This window comes from Taudactylus pleione, unplaced genomic scaffold (genome assembly GCF_031769625.1).
Source record: "Taudactylus pleione unplaced genomic scaffold, aTauple2 ptg000500l, whole genome shotgun sequence".
NCBI classification, from domain to species: Eukaryota; Metazoa; Chordata; class Amphibia; order Anura; family Myobatrachidae; genus Taudactylus; species Taudactylus pleione.
In genome coordinates this window covers 1,142,868-1,161,057 of record NW_028284902.1, presented here as the reverse complement: position 1 = coordinate 1,161,057, position 18,190 = coordinate 1,142,868, and the positions used below count along the sequence as shown (strand labels likewise).

General features: G+C 46.8%; 1 protein-coding gene across 1 annotated transcript in view; it reads left to right on the top strand.

Moving 5' to 3' along the window:
- ABCA12 (ATP binding cassette subfamily A member 12) overlaps positions 1-18,190 on the top strand; it is a 279,245-nt gene that overhangs the window by 10,056 nt on the left and 250,999 nt on the right. The window contains exon 2 of the mRNA XM_088449892.1: positions 5,024-5,117. Within this exon, the coding sequence (XP_088306018.1) occupies positions 5,024-5,117 (94 nt within the window). The remainder of the gene's footprint in view (positions 1-5,023; positions 5,118-18,190) is intronic.

Sequence of the window (18,190 nt, the reverse complement as noted above, 5' to 3'; positions counted from 1 at the left end):
TTTGTCTAAGATGCTTTAGAGAAATGATAGCTAGAATCTGATTGGCCAACACTTGCACTTTTCAATTTTAGAATCTTTAGTAAATCTACCTCTAACTCCACTAGGTACCAAACCCCAAAATATAGTAAACTCTAGATACTATAATATATAATGAAACATATGGAAGAACATAATTTCCTAATGCAAAACACAATCATTTAGAGGGCCTTTACATTTTATATAAGAATACATCTACGTATCCTGTAAGGGTCATCTTTAAGCGGTGGTGTTTTGTGATATTATTTCTGAACAACTTGCTTTATGGTGACCGCTTTACCAGCCTTTTAGCCTTGTGAGCGCTTTGTGTTGAGACCATATAAAAAAAAATTATTGTCCACACACAGGACCTCATTCAGAGGCGGTCGGAGGATGCAAGCGGTCGCTCAGAAACTGGGCGGCAGCTTGCATCATGACCGCCCGCCTCTGTTTCGGTAGTTAGGCTGTGGGTTTACACCCACAGCTCTAACGACCGCTCGGATGATGGTCGCGATGGTCAGGGACCATCGCGACCATCGTGGCTTACGACGAGACCCTAGGGTAGGGTCTTACTTGTCGTAAGCCCCGGAGAGCTTCTGGCTCTGTCAGAGCCGGAAGCTCTCCACTGACATCACTTGTGATGTCAGTGGGGCCTCCCCCAAACGGTAGGCATTCCCATGGGAACGCCTCTGTTTGGGCTGCCACCCCCCCCGGCCCGCCTTCCAAACGGGGCGAGCTGTCAATCAACATCGACAGCTCGCCCCCTTTGGAAAGAGACCCGCTACGACCAGCGCTGTCGGTCGTAGCGGGTCTCACGCATGCGCACGAGGGAGCCCACTGCACGCATGCGCACTGGCCAAACACCGAGGCGGCCGTACGGTCGTAGACCGTACGGCCGCCTCTGAATAAGGTCCACTATGTGATCCCACTGGTTAAATCATTGTTTCAGTTCTATTAGCACCATGCAGCAGAACAGACACCACCAATGTCCTCTAGTTCGTCACCCCACAAGCTATCTATGAACTTACAGAACACTGGCAGGATAATCAAGAGAATAATGGGGGCTTCTTGAAAAGTGTGGAACAATTAGAGCCAATGACTAAATCAGTCCAGCGCGCAGAGTTCCAAACATCCCCAGCTGGCGCTGCTGGCATACTACAGGGAGAGTGAATAAATAAACAAGTATATATATATTTTTTTGAAACTAGCACTATCGAAAGATCAATATCAAAAAATATATATAGGTAATAGCATCTGCAACGTGAATGTAGAGCATAGTAACCAAAAAAAAGATGTACACGAGAAGATATAAGACCGCTTCTGAAATGCGATTGCCAGAGCAGTAACTAGACTTTTTGGTGCCCTGTGCCAGAGAGAGCATTGGCGCGCCCCCCTTCTCCATTTTTTAAAAAGGGATATAAGATAGTGCACCTGAGAAAGGGCCATGGCCTCATGGGGAAGGGCCAGGGAAGAGATAGGGGAGGCCAGGAGATGCTGGAGATAAAAGAAGAGGAAGCTACAAGTGAGAATGATAATAAACAGGAACCCCCTGTCCTGCGTTGCCCTGTGCCATGGCACTGCTCACGCCACCCTATTTACGGTCCTGGCGATTGCCACACAGCTGTCTGATTTTGAAGTATGTACCAAGATCCAATATCAACCCTTCTGGAAGTTTTTCGATGCACTCATTCAACCTAATTTTTCAAAACAACTTACGTACCTGAAGGACATTACTTCCTATTTGAAGCTGCTCAGTACCTTTGTAATTCTCAGCTATTAAACCATCTTGTGTACCGGGGATGTGCACTGTTTGTACACATCTATCACCTATCATGCTGGACTAGCAGCCATCCAGCATTTCATGGTCCCTTTGACGGTTCCGTTAGGGTTGGATACAGAACTATTCTTGAGTTTATCACAACTCTCTCTTGCTAGGAAATATTTCCTATATGATGAAGAATGGTGCGCAGTGGGGTCAGTCTTAAGTATAAGTATGTATGTTTTATTAAAACAATCTTTTCTTATCCACAAACACGTCATTGCATATATACGCTATATAGATGACCCCTTTATGCTGCGGGATGGAGGACTAGAACAATGCACCCGCTTGAGTGATGGAATGAATCCCTTACCATCACTGACTAAGTTCACCTATTTGTGCAGCAATGTGGAGCCTGATTTTTTGGCCGTAAGGATTAAGCTGACTGGGCATACCGCATTCACAAATGCTGAGAAATACATATATCACCTGTACCTTCGAAGCAGATTTCAAGACGACTGGACATATAGTTGACAAATTCAGGGCTAGGTGGTGGAACTACAATAATCTATTAAAATTGAAGGATCGTATTTTATCTAAGAAGAGAGAGGACCTTCTCATTTCGATCATCAAGACAGATGATACTACTTCTTTCCCCTAAACTACTAATTATACTTCAGTCAGCCCTATAATACAATGAGCCATGGGGGCATTGTGGCCAATAGTGTCCAGTGACCACCATCTCCCATGCTTTTAGAATACTCATCCAGTGGCAAGTACTATATCTATCGAGGGAGAAACCTTAGAGACTATCTGGTCAAGACGGATATTACGGACTACTTACCTATGTCCAATTGATTTTCCTGTACTAAGAAACCAGGGTGTTATAAGTGTCTCTCATGTGTCACACGTGGCTACTTACAGACAGGACACTCTTTCAAACACATCCATTCTGGGAAGATGTTTGAAATCAGACACCAACCTCAATTGTAGCTCTAAATTTGTGGTATACATCATTATATGTCTGTGTGGGCTATACTATGTAAGTATGACCACCCGTATATTTAAAATATGCATGGCGTTGCACCACTCAGCTATCTAGGCGGCTGTCAGTGGCAAACTCACGGACCAGCCCATATCCTGCCATAGTACATTGGCTATGCTGCAATACAAAATTATAGATCACATTCCTCCGCCGATCTGGCGGAGGACATCGAACCGCGGCACTGTCCAGATTGGAATTCAGATGGAACTTTGGAATAAATACTGTACAGGCCATGGGGCTTAATTAGAAAATTGCATGGGATGTCTTCTAGTTACATGGTACTACATCTGGAGACTTTGCAATTTTTATGCTATTAGGGCCCATCCATTATTTTGCATTGCTCTGCATTCACATTGCAGGTGCTGTATAGTCTTAGATATTTTTATTTTTTTCATATTGACTTTCAATAGTGCTACAGTAGTTTCAAAATTATATATACTTGTTTATTGTTTTCTTTCATGCATGAGTATATACTCTTTCCCTTCCTCTATGTTCACCTTTTCTTTTCTTCTTCACTCTCCCTCTCCCTGCAGTATAATAGCAGCACCAGTGTCGGTGGACGCCACTGTAACGCCTTAGGGCATGATTCAGATATGTGCGCAAACCTGATGGTGTTTTTTACGGTGTGCATGTGCAGAACGGGTTCCGCGATCTCGCTCGCAGACCCCCCAAGCAGCAGCATGAATGACATGGGGTGGCCTTTTGGGGGTGTAGCGGTGGCGTGGCTGGCCAGCGTTCATGGAAATGGGGAAAAGGCCAGGGTCTGCGTTGGTGGACGCAGATTTTCTGGTATCGCAAGCTTCCAGGAACCGGACAGTCTCAGCTTACACAGCTTGACCAATGGTCACAATGTTGATCTGAGACAGGGTCTACAGACGCTGCACTCAGATCGCAGATGCATCAAGGAGGCGTCTATTTCCTACAGATACCTCCTGCTGCATTTGCATTTGAGTTGGGTGGTATTGCACAGCTGCTGCCTTACCTTCCATCTCTAAATCAGGATCCTAGCTCTGACATCATTAGGGCAGCACAGACGGTATATTTACTGCCTCACAGCAGTCCTGGGTTTGAATCCCACTATGGCTCTAACTGTGTGGAGTTTATATATTCTCCCTGTGCTTGTGTGGGTTTCCTCCAGCTGCTCTGGTTTCCTCCCATACTCCAAAAATATACTGGTAGGTTAATTGGCTCCAAACAAAAATTAACCCTGGTTTGTGTATGAGCATGTGATAGGGAACATAGGGCCTGATTCAGAGCTGGACGCAATTAGCGCTCGCTCGTCCAGAAAATAGGGGTGGCTATTCAAATGGACCGTTCGCTCTTTGCGGTCTGTTCACGCCTCTAGGTCTGAACGAGTGAACAAAACTTGCGGTAGTTTTTTTGGAAACTACGCCCCCTGGCCGCTCGCATCCTACATCATGTCTGCTATTTATTAGATTAATCGAGTACATCGACCAGGGTATGAGCTGCTCGCTATTCTTGGGGTTGGTTTTTGCTGCCACAATTTTGCGAGCAGTTCTGGCTATAAAATAACCCAGTGACGTGGTCAATGACGCTGCTGTTTTAATTATGCACACCCATAAAACGCCCGTTTTGACCTTTAAGCACGCCTGCGATCGGATCTCCACTCCCCATTTTCAAGCACCTTCCCCTGTTACCACCCACATACGCCTCTTTCTGTCACTCAAATTATCAGGCATTCGCTATTTTGCGAGCACATGAATTTCGACCGCACTGACTGGTTCGCGCATGCGTATAACGATCCGTACGCATGCACAGTTGGGCGAACATCGCTTGGAGCGAACGAGCGGCCGCTTATGAGCGGCTCTGAATCAGGCCCATAGATTGTAGACTCCACTGGGGCAGGAACTGATGTGAATGGCCGAATATTCTCTCTGTAAAGCGCTGCGGAATATGTGTGCGCTATATAAATAACTGGTAATAAATAAATTATTAGCTCGGGACCTTTAAAACTCTACGCTGTCCTGGCTTCGGTGTCTGTCAGTGCAGCGGGGGTATTTATGGTAAGCTTTCTACTTTATTTTTTGTTACAACACCAGAGTACAAGGCTCTGAGCAGCCCAGAAATGTTGGTGGCAGCAGTGGTTGTTTACAAAATATCTATGAGTATCAGGCCCACCGTGACCTTGATGTGAGATGGTGGTTTATTTGCTCTTTAATTTGTTCCTTTTCTGTCATTGTTAGGTGTGGTCCTTGGTCCTCATCGTATGGCCAGTCGTCATATTTGTCATTCTGGCAATGACCCGCATTCAGCATCTTCCAGATAAGAAATCAGTCTGTGAGTAACACCTTAAAGTGCAACGGCAGGACCTTAGCACCTGTAGTAGTGACGTTCAATTCATCATAAAATTAGGGGTGAGCGGGTTCGGATTTCTGAAATCCGAACCCCCCCGAGCCCCCCCGATCCGAGTCCGATCCGAGTCAGGCTCGACTTTTCCCGCCTGACTCGGATCTGAAATCGAGGCAAAACGTCATCATCCCGCCTTCCGAGTCTCGCGGGTTTTGGATCCTATATAAGGTACCCGCGTCGGCGCCATTTTCTCACTCGGCTGTGGACAGTGAAGAGGGAGGGTGGGAGTTAGGGCTGTGTAGTGTAGTGTAGTGTAGTGCTGCTGTTGTCCACTACTTCAAAGTCCATAGGGGCTGGCTGTGTTGTGCTGCTGTTGTTAATAGGGGCTGTGTCCACTACTTCAAAGTCCATAGGGGCTGGCTGGACTGTGTTGTGCAGTCAGTTCTCCATAGGGGCTGTGTCCACTCCAAAGTCCTGTGCAGTGTCCCAGTCCTAAAGGAGTGCTGTAGTGTTGTCCAGGGGGTGCTCTGTCCATCAGGGGTGCTCCCCCCAAGTGCTAAAAAAATAATATATTTTCTGTGTTTGTGAATTGTGTGCGCAGTAGCCGCACGTGCATCAACAAAGTAGTGCCAAGCGTGCGCCTGTGTCATAAGTAAAGGGCCGGCTGGCTTGACCGTTAAAGGGTGCTGTAACCCCCGAAAGTACACTCCAGTCCAAACCAAAAAAAAATTATTTTCTGTGTTTGTGAATTGTGTGCGCAGTAGCCGCACGTGCATCAACAAAGTAGTGCCAAGCGTGCGCCTGTGTCATAAGTAAAGGGCCGGCTGGCTTGACTGTTAAGGGTGCTGTAACCCCCGAAAGTACACTCCAGTCCAAACCAAAAAAAAAATTATTTTCTGTGTTTGTGAATTGTGTGCGCAGTAGCCGCACGTGCATCAACAAAGTAGTGCCAAGCGTGCGCCTGTGTCATAAGTAAAGGGCCGGCTGGCTTGACCGTTAAGGGTGCTGTAACCCCCGAAAGTACACTCCAGTCCAAACCAAAAAAAAAATTATTTTCTGTGTTTGTGAATTGTGTGCGCAGTAGCCGCACGTGCATCAACAAAGTAGTGCCAAGCGTGCACCTGTGTCATAAGTAAAGGGCCGGCTGGCTTGACCGTTAAGGGTGCTGTAACCCCCGAAAGTACACTCCAGTCCAAACCAAAAAAAAAATTATTTTCTGTGTTTGTGAATTGTGTGCGCAGTAGCCGCACGTGCATCAACAAAGTAGTGCCAAGCGTGCGCCTGTGTCATAAATAAAGGGCCGGCTGGCTGGACCGTTAAAGGGTGCTGTAACCCCCGAAAGTACACTCCAGTCCAAACCAAAAAAAAATTATTTTCTGTGTTTGTGAATTGTGTGCGCAGTAGCCGCACGTGCATCAACAAAGTAGTGCCAAGCGTGCGCCTGTGTCATAAGTAAAGGGCCGGCTGGCTTGACCGTTAAAGGGTGCTGTAACCCCCTAAGTACACTCCAGTCCAAACCAAAAAAAAAATTATTTTCTGTGTTTGTGAATTGTGTGCGCAGTAGCCGCACGTGCATCAACAAAGTAGTGCCAAGCGTGCGCCTGTGTCATAAGTAAAGGGCCGGCTGGCTTGACCGTTAAAGGGTGCTGTAACCCCCGAAAGTACACTCCAGTCCAAACCAAAAGAAAATTATTTTCTGTGTTTGTGAATTGTGTGCGCAGTAGCCGCACGTGCATCAACAAAGTAGTGCCAAGCGTGCGCCTGTGTAATAAGTAAAGGGCCGGCTGGCTTGACCGTTAAAGGGTGCTGTAACCCCCGAAAGTACACTCCAGTCCAAACCAAAAAAAAATTATTTTCTGTGTTTGTGAATTGTGTGCGCAGTAGCCGCACGTGCATCAACAAAGTAGTGCCAAGCGTGCGCCCGTGTCATAAGTAAAGGGCCGGCTGGCTTGACCGTTAAAGGGTGCTGTAACCCCCGAAAGTACACTCCAGTCCAAACCAAAAAAAAATTATTTTCTGTGTTTGTGAATTGTGTGCGCAGTAGCCGCACGTGCATCAACAAAGTAGTGCCAAGCGTGCGCCTGTGTCATAAGTAAAGGGCCGGCTGGCTTGACCGTTAAAGGGTGCTGTAACCCCCGAAAGTACACTCCAGTCCAAACCAAAAAAAAATTATTTTCTGTGTTTGTGAATTGTGTGCGCAGTAGCCGCACGTGCATCAACAAAGTAGTGCCAAGCGTGCGCCCGTGTCATAAGTAAAGGGCCGGCTGGCTTGACCGTTAAAGGGTGCTGTAACCCCCGAAAGTACACTCCAGTCCAAACCAAAAAAAAATTATTTTCTGTGTTTGTGAATTGTGTGCGCAGTAGCCGCACGTGCATCAACAAAGTAGTGCCAAGCGTGCGCCTGTGTCATAAGTAAAGGGCCGGCTGGCTTGACCGTTAAAGGGTGCTGTAACCCCCGAAAGTACACTCCAGTCCAAACCAAAAAAAAATTATTTTCTGTGTTTGTGAATTGTGTGCGCAGTAGCCGCACGTGCATCAACAAAGTAGTGCCAAGCGTGCGCCTGTGTCATAAGTAAAGGGCCGGCTGGCTTGACCGTTAAGGGTGCTGTAACCCCCGAAAGTACACTCCAGTCCAAACCAAAAAAAAATTATTTTCTGTGTTTGTGAATTGTGTGCGCAGTAGCCGCACGTGCATCAACAAAGTAGTGCCAAGAGTGCGCCTGTGTCATAAGTAAAGGGCCGGCTGGCTTGACCGTTAAAGGGTGCTGTAACCCACAAAGTACACTCCAGTCCAAACCAAAAAAAAAATTATTTTCTGTGTTTAGCCGCACGTATATATCAAATCGATATAACATAAATGGAGGACCAAACTTTCTCCGATAAAAATAAAATAGAGAAAGATCAAGAACCACTTCCTCCTAGTGCTGAAGCTGCTGCCACTAGTCATGACATAGACGATAACATGCCATCAACGTCGTCTGCCAAGGCCGATGCCCAATGTCATAGTAGAGGGCACATACAATCCCAAATGGCAAAGTTCAGGAAAATGACCTTGAAAAAGACATTTAAATCAGCTGAAGAGAAACGTAAACTTGCCAATATGCCATTTACGACACGGAGTGGCAAGGAACGGCTAAGGTCGATCCCTAGTATGTTCATGACTAGTGGTTCAGCTTCACATGACGATGGAAGCCCTCCTCCCACTAAAAAAATCAAAAGAGTTAAGCTGGCAAAAGCACAGCGAAGAACTGTGCTTTCTAAGAAGATATCACAAATCCCCAAGGAGAGTCCAAGTGTGGTGGTGGTTGCGATGCCTGACCTTCCCAGCACTGGACGGGAAGAGGTGGCTCTTTCCACCATTTGCACGCCCCCTGCAAGTGCTGAAAGGAGCACCCACAGTCCACTTGCTGATATGCAAATTGAAGATGTCACTGTTGAAGTACAACAGGATGAGGATACTGGTGTAGCTGGCGCTGAGGAGGAAGTTGGCGAGGAGGATTCTGATGGTGATGTGGTTTGTTTAAATCAGGCTCCGGGGGAGACAGTTGTTGTCCGTGGGATGAAAAAGCCCATCACGGTCATGCCTGGGCAGAAGACCAAACATTCCACCTCTTTGGTCTGGCAATATTTCTATCCAAATCCGGACAACAACTGTCTTGCCATATGTACCATATGTAAAGGTGAAATAAGTAGGGGTAGGGACGTCAACCACCTAGGAACATCCTCCCTTATACGGCACCTGCAGCGCGTTCATAAAAAGTTACTGTCAAGTTCAGAAACTTTGGCTAAGACCGTAAGCAGTCCAGGGACACCTAAATCCCGTTGTCCTGTTGTATCCAAGCGCCTGCAAACCACACCATCAACTCCCTCCTCGTCAATTTCCTCCTTAGTCAGGATCGGAAGTAGTCCTGCAGGCCATGTCACTGGCATGACTGACTCTCCTATCCGGGATTCCTCTGGAGGATCCTGCATTGCTACGCCTACTGCTGCCGCTGCTGCTGTTGCTGCTGCTGGGAGTCGTTCATCATCCCAGAGAGGAAGTAGGAACACCACTACTTTTACTAAACAATTGACCCTCCAACAGTCCTTAGCGAGGAGGATGAAGTACGACAGCAGTCATCCTGAAGCAAAACGTATAACTGAGGCCTTGACTGCTATGTTGGTGTTAGACGTGCGTCCGGTATCCGCCATTAGTGCAGTGGGATTTAGACAATTGATGGAGGTAGTGTGTCCCCGGTTCCAAATCCCGTCTAGATTCCACTTCACTAGGCAGGCGATACCGAGACTGTACAGAAACGTCAGAAAAAGTGTCCTCAGTGTCCTGAAAAATGCCGTTGTACACAATGTCCACTTAACCACGGACATGTGGACAAGTGGAACAGGGCAGACTAAGGACTATATGACTGTGACAGCCCACTGGGTAGATGTATCACCTTACGCAGCAACAGCAGCAGCGTCACCAGTAGCAGCATCTCAGAAACGCCAGCTCGTTACAAGGCAGGCTACGCTGTGTATCACCGGTTTCAGTAAGAGGCACACCGCCGACAACCTCTTAGAGAAACTGAGGGAAATCATCGCCCAGTGGCTTACCCCACTTAGACTCTCCTGGGGATTTGTGATATCTGACAACGCCACCAATATTGTGCGGGCATTACATCTGGGCAAATTCCAGCACGTCCCATGTTTTGCTCACACAATAAACTTGGTGGTGCAGAATTTTCTGAAAAGCGACAGGGGCGTGCAGGAGACGCTTTGGGTGGCCCGAAAAATTTCTGGCCACTTTCGCCATTCAGCGACTGCGTGCCGAAGACTGGAGCGCCAGCAAACACTCTTGAACCTGCCCCGCCATCACCTGAAGCAAGAGGTTGTGACGCGGTGGAACTCAACCCTCTATATGCTTCAGAGGATGGAGGAGCAGCAAAAGGCCATACAAGCCTATACATCCACCTATGACATAGGCAAAGGAGGGGGTATGCACCTGACTCAAGCGCAGTGGAGAATGATTTCCGTGTTGTGCAAGGTTCTCCAGCCCTTCGAACTTGCCACACGTGAAGTCAGTTCAGACACAGCCAGCTTGAGTCAGGTCATTCCCCTCATCAGGCTTTTGCAGAAGCAGCTGGAGAAAGTGAAGGAGGAGCTAAGACGGAGCGATTCCGCTCGGCATGTGGGACTTGTGGATGAAGCCCTTCATTCGCTTTGCCAGGATTCCAGGGTGGTCAATCTGTTGAAATCAGACCACTACATTTTGGCCACCGTGCTTGATCCTAGGTTTAAAGCCTATGTGGTGTCTCTCTTTCCGGCCGACACAAGCCTGCAGAGGTGCAAAGACCTGCTGGTGAACACAGTGTCAGCTGACGCGGAACGTGACACGTCAACGGCTCCTTCTTCATTTTCTCCCGCAACTGGGGCTGCCAGGAAAAAACTTAGGTATCCTAAGCAACCCGCTGGCGGTGATGCAGGGCAGGCAGGACCAAGTTTGGACATCTGGTCTGGACTGAAGGACCTGGCAACAATTTCTGACATGTCTACTGTCACTGCATATGATACTGTCACCATTGACAGAATGGTGGAGGATTACATCGGTGACAGCATCCAAGTAGGCATGTCAGACAGTCCATACCTGTACTGGCAGGAAAAAGAGGCAATTTGGAGGCCCCTGTACAAGCTGGCTCTATTTTACCTGAGTTGCCCCCCCTCCAGTGTGTACTCCGAAAGAGTGTTTAGTGCAGCCGGGAACCTTGTCAGCGAAAGGCGTAGGAGGTTGCTTCCACAGAATGTGGAGAAGATGATGTTCATCAAAATGAATTATCAGTTCTTCCAGGGAGACCAGCCTCCAGAAGGTACAGAGGGACCTGTGGTGGTGGATTCAAGTGGGGACGAGTTAATACTTTGTGAGGATGAGGATGTACACACTGAAGAGGGTGAGGAATCGGTGGATGAGGAGGATGAGGATGACATCTTGCCTCCGTAGAGCCAGTTTGTGCAGGGACACATTAATTTCCAGCTTGTTTTGTGGGGGCCCAAACGAACCAATCATTTCAGCCACAGTTGTGTGGCAGACCCTGGCGCTGAAATGATTGATTTGTTAAAGTGTGCATGTCCTGTTTATACAACATAAGGGTGGGTGGGAGGGCCCAAGGACAATTCCATCTTGCACTTCTTTTTTTTCTTTGCATTATGTACAGTTTGGGGCCTAGTTTTTCTAACTGCCATCCTGTCTGCCACTGCAGTGTCACTCCTAGATGGGTCACGTGTTTGTGCCGCCCACTCGTGTCGCTTAGCATAGTCATCCAGCTACCTCGGTGCAACCTTTTGGACATGAAAACACTATTGTGAGGTGTGAGGTGTTCAGAATAGACTGGAAATGAGTGGAAATTAAGGTTATTGAGGTTAATAATAGCATAGGAGCAGAGAAACCAACAAATTCTGTGATTTTAGCTGTTTTTATGCTTTTTAAAAAAAAAATACAGATCCAAAACACAAAACCCAGAACCCAAAACACGGAAGGGTGGTTTTGGCAAAACCAATCCAGATCCAAAACACGAAGAAAGATCCAGATCCAAAACCAAAACACAAAACACGAAAAGTGGCCGGTGCACACCCCTAATATATATATATATATATATTTAGCCAGCGCCTGTCTCAATCCCCTGCTCATCCCCACCCCCTCTCTGCTGCCCTCCCCCCTCATGTGGCTCCATTCCGCCTACACCCCTTGTTGCAACTCTGTCCCCACCCACTTCATCACGGCTCCATTCCGACTTTACTGCCACCATATTTACCCCAATGGCCGATCCACTACTAACGCTGTCCTGTCTCCCCCGCAGTGGGAGCCATTGGGGCTCCTGCATTGAGGAGACGTGATGGCGTTGCACAATTATTATGTAGTATATATGAATATATGTGTGTATGTGTGTGTGTATGTATGTATGTATGTATGTATATGTGTATATATATATATATATTAGGGGTGAGCGGGTTCGGATTTCTGAAATCCGAACCCCCCCGAGCCCCCCCGATCCGAGTCCGATCCGAATCAGGCTCGACTTTTCCCGCCTGACTCGGATCTGAAATCGAGGCAAAACGTCATCATCCCGCCTTCCGAGTCTCGCGGGTTTTGGATCCTATATAAGGTACCCACGTCGGCGCCATTTTCTCACTCGGCTGTGGACAGTGAAGAGGGAGGGTGGGAGTTAGGGCTGTGTAGTGTAGTGTAGTGTAGTGCTGCTGTTGTCCACTACTTCAAAGTCCATAGGGGCTGGCTGTGTTGTGCTGTGCTGCTGTTGTTAATAGGGGCTGTGTCCACTACTTCAAAGTCCATAGGGGCTGGCTGGACTGTGTTGTGCAGTCAGTTCTCCATAGGGGCTGTGTCCACTCCAAAGTCCTGTGCAGTGTCCCAGTCCTAAAGAGGTGCTGTAGTGTTGTCCAGGGGGTGCTCTGTCCATCAGGGGTGCTCCCCCCAAGTGCTAAAAAAATAATATATTTTCTGTGTTTGTGAATTGTGTGCGCAGTAGCCGCACGTGCATCAACAAAGTAGTGCCAAGCATGCGCCTGTGTCATAAGTAAAGGGCCGGCTGGCTTGACCGTTAAGGGTGCTGTAACCCCCGAAAGTACACTCCAGTCCAAACCAAAAAAAAAATTATTTTCTGTGTTTGTGAATTGTGTGCGCAGTAGCCGCACGTGCATCAACAAAGTAGTGCCAAGCGTGCGCCTGTGTCATAAGTAAAGGGCCGGCTGGCTTGACCGTTAAGGGTGCTGTAACCCCCGAAAGTACACTCCAGTCCAAACCAAAAAAAAAATTATTTTCTGTGTTTGTGAATTGTGTGCGCAGTAGCCGCACGTGCATCAACAAAGTAGTGCCAAGCGTGCGCCTGTGTCATAAGTAAAGGGCCGGCTGGCTTGACCGTTAAAGGGTGCTGTAACCCCCAAAGTACACTCCTGTCCAAACCGAAAAAAAATTATTTTCTGTGTTTGTGAATTGTGTGCGCAGTAGCCGCACGTGCATCAACAAAGTAGTGCCAAGTGTGCGCCTGTGTCATAAGTAAAGGGCCGGCTGGCTTGACCGTTAAAGGGTGCTGTAACCCCCGAAAGTACACTCCAGTCCAAACCAAAAAAAAAATTATTTTCTGTGTTTGTGAATTGTGTGCGCAGTAGCCGCACGTGCATCAACAAAGTAGTGCCAAGCGTGCGCCTGTGTCATAAGTAAAGGGCCGGCTGGCTTGACCGTTAAAGGGTGCTGTAACCCCCAAAGTACACTCCTGTCCAAACCGAAAAAAAATTATTTTCTGTGTTTGTGAATTGTGTGCGCAGTAGCCGCACGTGCATCAACAAAGTAGTGCCAAGTGTGCGCCTGTGTCATAAGTAAAGGGCCGGCTGGCTTGACCGTTAAAGGGTGCTGTAACCCCCGAAAGTACACTCCAGTCCAAACCAAAAAAAAAATTATTTTCTGTGTTTGTGAATTGTGTGCGCAGTAGCCGCACGTGCATCAACAAAGTAGTGCCAAGCGTGCGCCTGTGTCATAAGTAAAGGGCCGGCTGGCTTGACCGTTAAAGGGTTCTGTAACCCCCAAAGTACACTCCAAACCAAAAAAATATATATTTTCTGTGTTTGTGACTTGTGTGCACTGTGGCTGCACGTGCATCAACAAAGGAGCAGCGCCAAGCGTGCGCCTGTGTCCCATAAGTAAAGAGCCGGCTGGCTCATTTCTTAAAGGGTGGTGTAACCCACAAAGTGCACTACTCTCCAGCAAAAATAAAAAAATATTTTCTGTGTTTGTGTGCGCTTTAGCCGCACGTATATATATCAATATAACATAAATGTTGGACCAAACTTTCTCTGATAAAAATAAAATAGGGAAAGATCAAGAACCACTTCCTACTAGTGCTGTTGCTGCTGCTGGGAGTTGTTCATCATCCCAGAGAGGAAGTAGGAACATCACTACTTTTACTAAACAATTGACCCTCCAACAGTCCCTAGCGATGAGGATGAAGTACGACAGCAGTCATCCTGAAGCAAAACGTATAACTGAGGCCTTGACTGCTATGTTGGTGTTAGACGTGCGTCCGGTATCCGACATTAGTGCAGTGGGATTTAGACAATTGATGGAGGTAGTGTGTCCTCGGTTCCAAATCCCGTCTAGATTCCACCTGCATCCTCAAAGCAGCAGCGACAAGCGTGCGTCTGTCTGTTAAAGGGTGGTGACACCCTCAAAGTGTTCTACACAAACAATTAAAATATTGTTCTTTTTTTTTCGGTCTTTGTGAAATGTGTGGGCTGTAGCCTCACCTGCATCCTTAAAGCAGCAGCGACAAGCGTGCGTCTGTCTGTTAAAGGGTGGTGTAACCCTCAAAGTGTGCTCCACAAACAATAAAAATATTCTTTTTTTTTTTCTGTCTTTGTGAATTGTGTGGGCTGTAGCCGCACCTGCATCCTTAAAGCAGCAGCGACAAGCGTGCGTCTGTCTGTTAAAGGGTGGTGACACCCTCAAAGTGTGCTACACAAACAATTAAAATATTCTTCTTTTTTCTGTCTTTGTGAATTGTGTGGGCTGTAGCCGCACTTGCATCCTCAAAGCAGCAGCGACAAGCGTGCGTCTGTCTGTTAAAGGGTGGTGTAACCCTCAAAGTGTGCTCCACAAACAATAAAAATATTCTTTTTTTTTTTTCTGTCTTTGTGAATTGTGTGGGCTGTAGCCGCACTTGAATCCTCAAAGCAGCAGCGACAAGCGTGCGTCTGTCTGTTAAAGGATTACATCGGTGACAGCATCCAAGTAGGCATGTCAGACAGTCCGTACCTGTACTGGCAGGAAAAAGAAGCAATTTGGAGGTCCCTGTACAAACTGGCTCTATTTTACCTGAGTTGCCCCCCCTCCAGTGTGTACTCCGAAAGAGTGTTTAGTGCAGCTGGGAACCTTGTCATCGAAAGGCGTAGGAGGTTGCTTCCACAAAATGTGGAAAAGATGATGTTCATAAAATGAATTATCAACTCTTCCAGGGAGACCAGCCTCCAGAACATACAGAGGGACCTGTGGTTCCAGCAGGGACGAATTAATACTCTGTGAGGATGAGGATGTACACACTGAAGAGGGTGAGGAATCGGTGGATGAGGAGAATGAGGATGACATCTTGCCTCCGTAGAGCCAGTTTGTGCAGGGACACATTAATTGCCAGCTTGTTTTGTGGGGGCCCAAACGAACCAATCATTTCAGCCACAGTTGTGTGGCAGACCCTGGCGCTGAAATGATTGATTTGTTAAAGTGTGCATGTCCTGTTTATACAACATAAGGGTGGGTGGGAGGGCCCAAGGACAATTCCATCTTGCACTTCTTTTTTTTCTTTGCATTATGTACAGTTTGGGGCCTAGTTTTTCTAACTGCCATCCTGTCTGCCACTGCAGTGTCACTCCTAGATGGGTCACGTGTTTGTGCCGCCCACTCGTGTCGTTTAGCATAGTCATCCAGCTACCTCGGTGCAACCTTTTGGACATGAAAACACTATTGTGAGGTGTGAGGTGTTCAGAATAGACTGGAAATGAGTGGAAATTAAGGTTATTGAGGTTAATAATAGCATAGGAGCAGAGAAACCAACAAATTCTGTGATTTTAGCTGTTTTTATGCTTTTTTAAAAAAAAATACAGATCCAAAACACAAAACCCAGAACCCAAAACACGGAAGGGTGGTTTTGGCAAAACCAATCCAGATCCAAAACACGAAGAAAGATCCAGATCCAAAACCAAAACACAAAACACGAAAAGTGGCCGGTGCACACCCCTACATAAAATGCACTTAGATGCACTGACACTGACAGGCCTCATTTAAAGTTAGCTAAGTAACTCCAGATATAAATTGCAAATTAGGACGCATTACCTGGAGTAAAACCTAATTCTAAATGAGGCCCACAGTGTCTGGTTTGACAATGCTGCGTAGACTACCCCGCTGTTCATCTATGCTTTTCTGAGGGAACATCTGTGTTTACTAAACAGCTCTAGTGACAATTTTGCTCATCCAAAGAGTTAATGAAAGTAGAAAAATGTCTTTGAAGTGAATCGTACATGAATATTAGCTTCATGCCATGCTTGGGATAGCAGCCAGGTCGGTATAGTGGGGGGCGCAGCGCGGCATAGGGGGGTGCGGCCGAGGAAATTACCAAGCATTAGGGGCGGAGCAGGGGCATGGCCAAGTGATCACATAATTTTGGCCCCGCCCCGCTACACAATGTGCATATTACAGGCATTGCGAAGCAGGAGGTGGGGTTATGATTATGCAATTCAGTGCGAATCGCGTCATCGCCCCCCCCGCTGCGGGGGTTTGTGTGGTAATTGCAGGAGGGGCCCGGGAGCCAGCCGGGAGGCTTGCCTGCCTTTCTCGGGAGCACCACCTGATTTTCGGGAGGCTCCCGGCCGCATAGGGCGAGTTGGCAAGTATACTTCATACAATTGCGCAGTCCTAAAACAAAAATCTATAGTCCTGTGTATTCTCTTCTAGAGATGTGTCCTCATACACTGTTGCGCAAATCACCCCTCTCTGCGCGCCAGCACCGAGCATCTTTCTCCCATAAATAAAACAGCTGGGACAAAACTACATTGCTAGATTGCACTGATCATTTGTACACTATGTGCCACTTAGAGGCGAGAAATAAAATGGATAGAGATAAAGTTCCAACCAATCTGCTGATAACTGTCACTTTACAGGGGAGGTGTTAAACTGGGGACCCATTGTCCCTAGGGGTAAGTCCAACTAGGGGGGGGGGGTGGAGTTATATTGCTGGTGATTTATTTTCACACTGGGGAACTATTTTTCATGGTGGGTGGATAGAAAAATTTCAATGAGGGCCTATGGACACGGGGGTTTGTGTGGGGAGGAAGGGGGGTACAAAACACCCCTAGGTATATTATTGTAGAATAAAATATTTACTTATAGTTTTAAAAATATTTTTTAAACTTAATTACAATTTTTTTTTAAAAAATCCGACAAATTGTGAGCGGTTCTTGCAAAATAAATTTGTCAGTTAAGTGGTTAACGTCTAGGGACGTGCAAAAGCGAAAACAATCAAAATCGAAAACTTAAAAGCATACAAACAATAAAAACTAAGACAGCTCTTAAAATGTTAAAGACCTTAAACTGATTGCAGTTTTTGACGTTATATATTTTTTAGACTTACTGAATATATTTTTTTATTTTATTACTTATTTATTTAAATTACTGTATCTATATATGAAACCATATTAACTTTTTTTGTAAACATAATATAAGATATATTTGTTCAACTAAATACTCTTATGAATGTTATGTTAAGCAACAGAGTATAAAGGTGCCTACACACTTAGTGATGTGCTCACGATTTGACCTCATGTACGATTTCCCTTGAAACTCTCCCCGGCAGCTCCCCGGCAGCTCCCCGGCAGTCCTGCACACGATTTGGTGTAAAAATGTGTCCAATGTGACAAACAATCTATCGTGCATCCTTCTTTTTCTAGTGACTGAGATTGTCAGATCTGCCCTACAGCACGGCAGATCTGAAGATGCGATGTACGACCAGCGGGGACGCGCATCTGCGTCGTGATCGTGAGTGGAGACTCACGATTAGGACATATTTTACATAATCTGTCATTCCGATGCATTGGAATCGGCCAGATCGTGTAAAAAATCGGTAAGTGTGTAGGCACCTTAAGAGATGACTGTCAGCAAACTACACGGAACTGACTAACAAAATGGCCGCTGGGTAGCTTCCACGGCAACGGGGCAGGGACCACCAGCCAAAACAACTTTATTAACATGTACACATACATACCAAATATCCTGAGATCGGTACTGTCTGGTTCTAATGGGTAGTCACAATGTCCCACCAGTGAGAACTTCAGGGGACAGGGGTTTTGGCCAGCCTAGTACTTCAGCAGCTCTAGGGACACCCTTGCAGGTCGTGGCATGTTCCCAACAGAATGCCTTCATACCTCCTTTTCAAAGGGGAGGTGACTGTGGGCCTGATTCAGCAAGGATCGCAGTTGCTAATACGCACGTAATCGGATGATCGTTGCGTTCTGTGCATGCGTATGCATCGTACTGC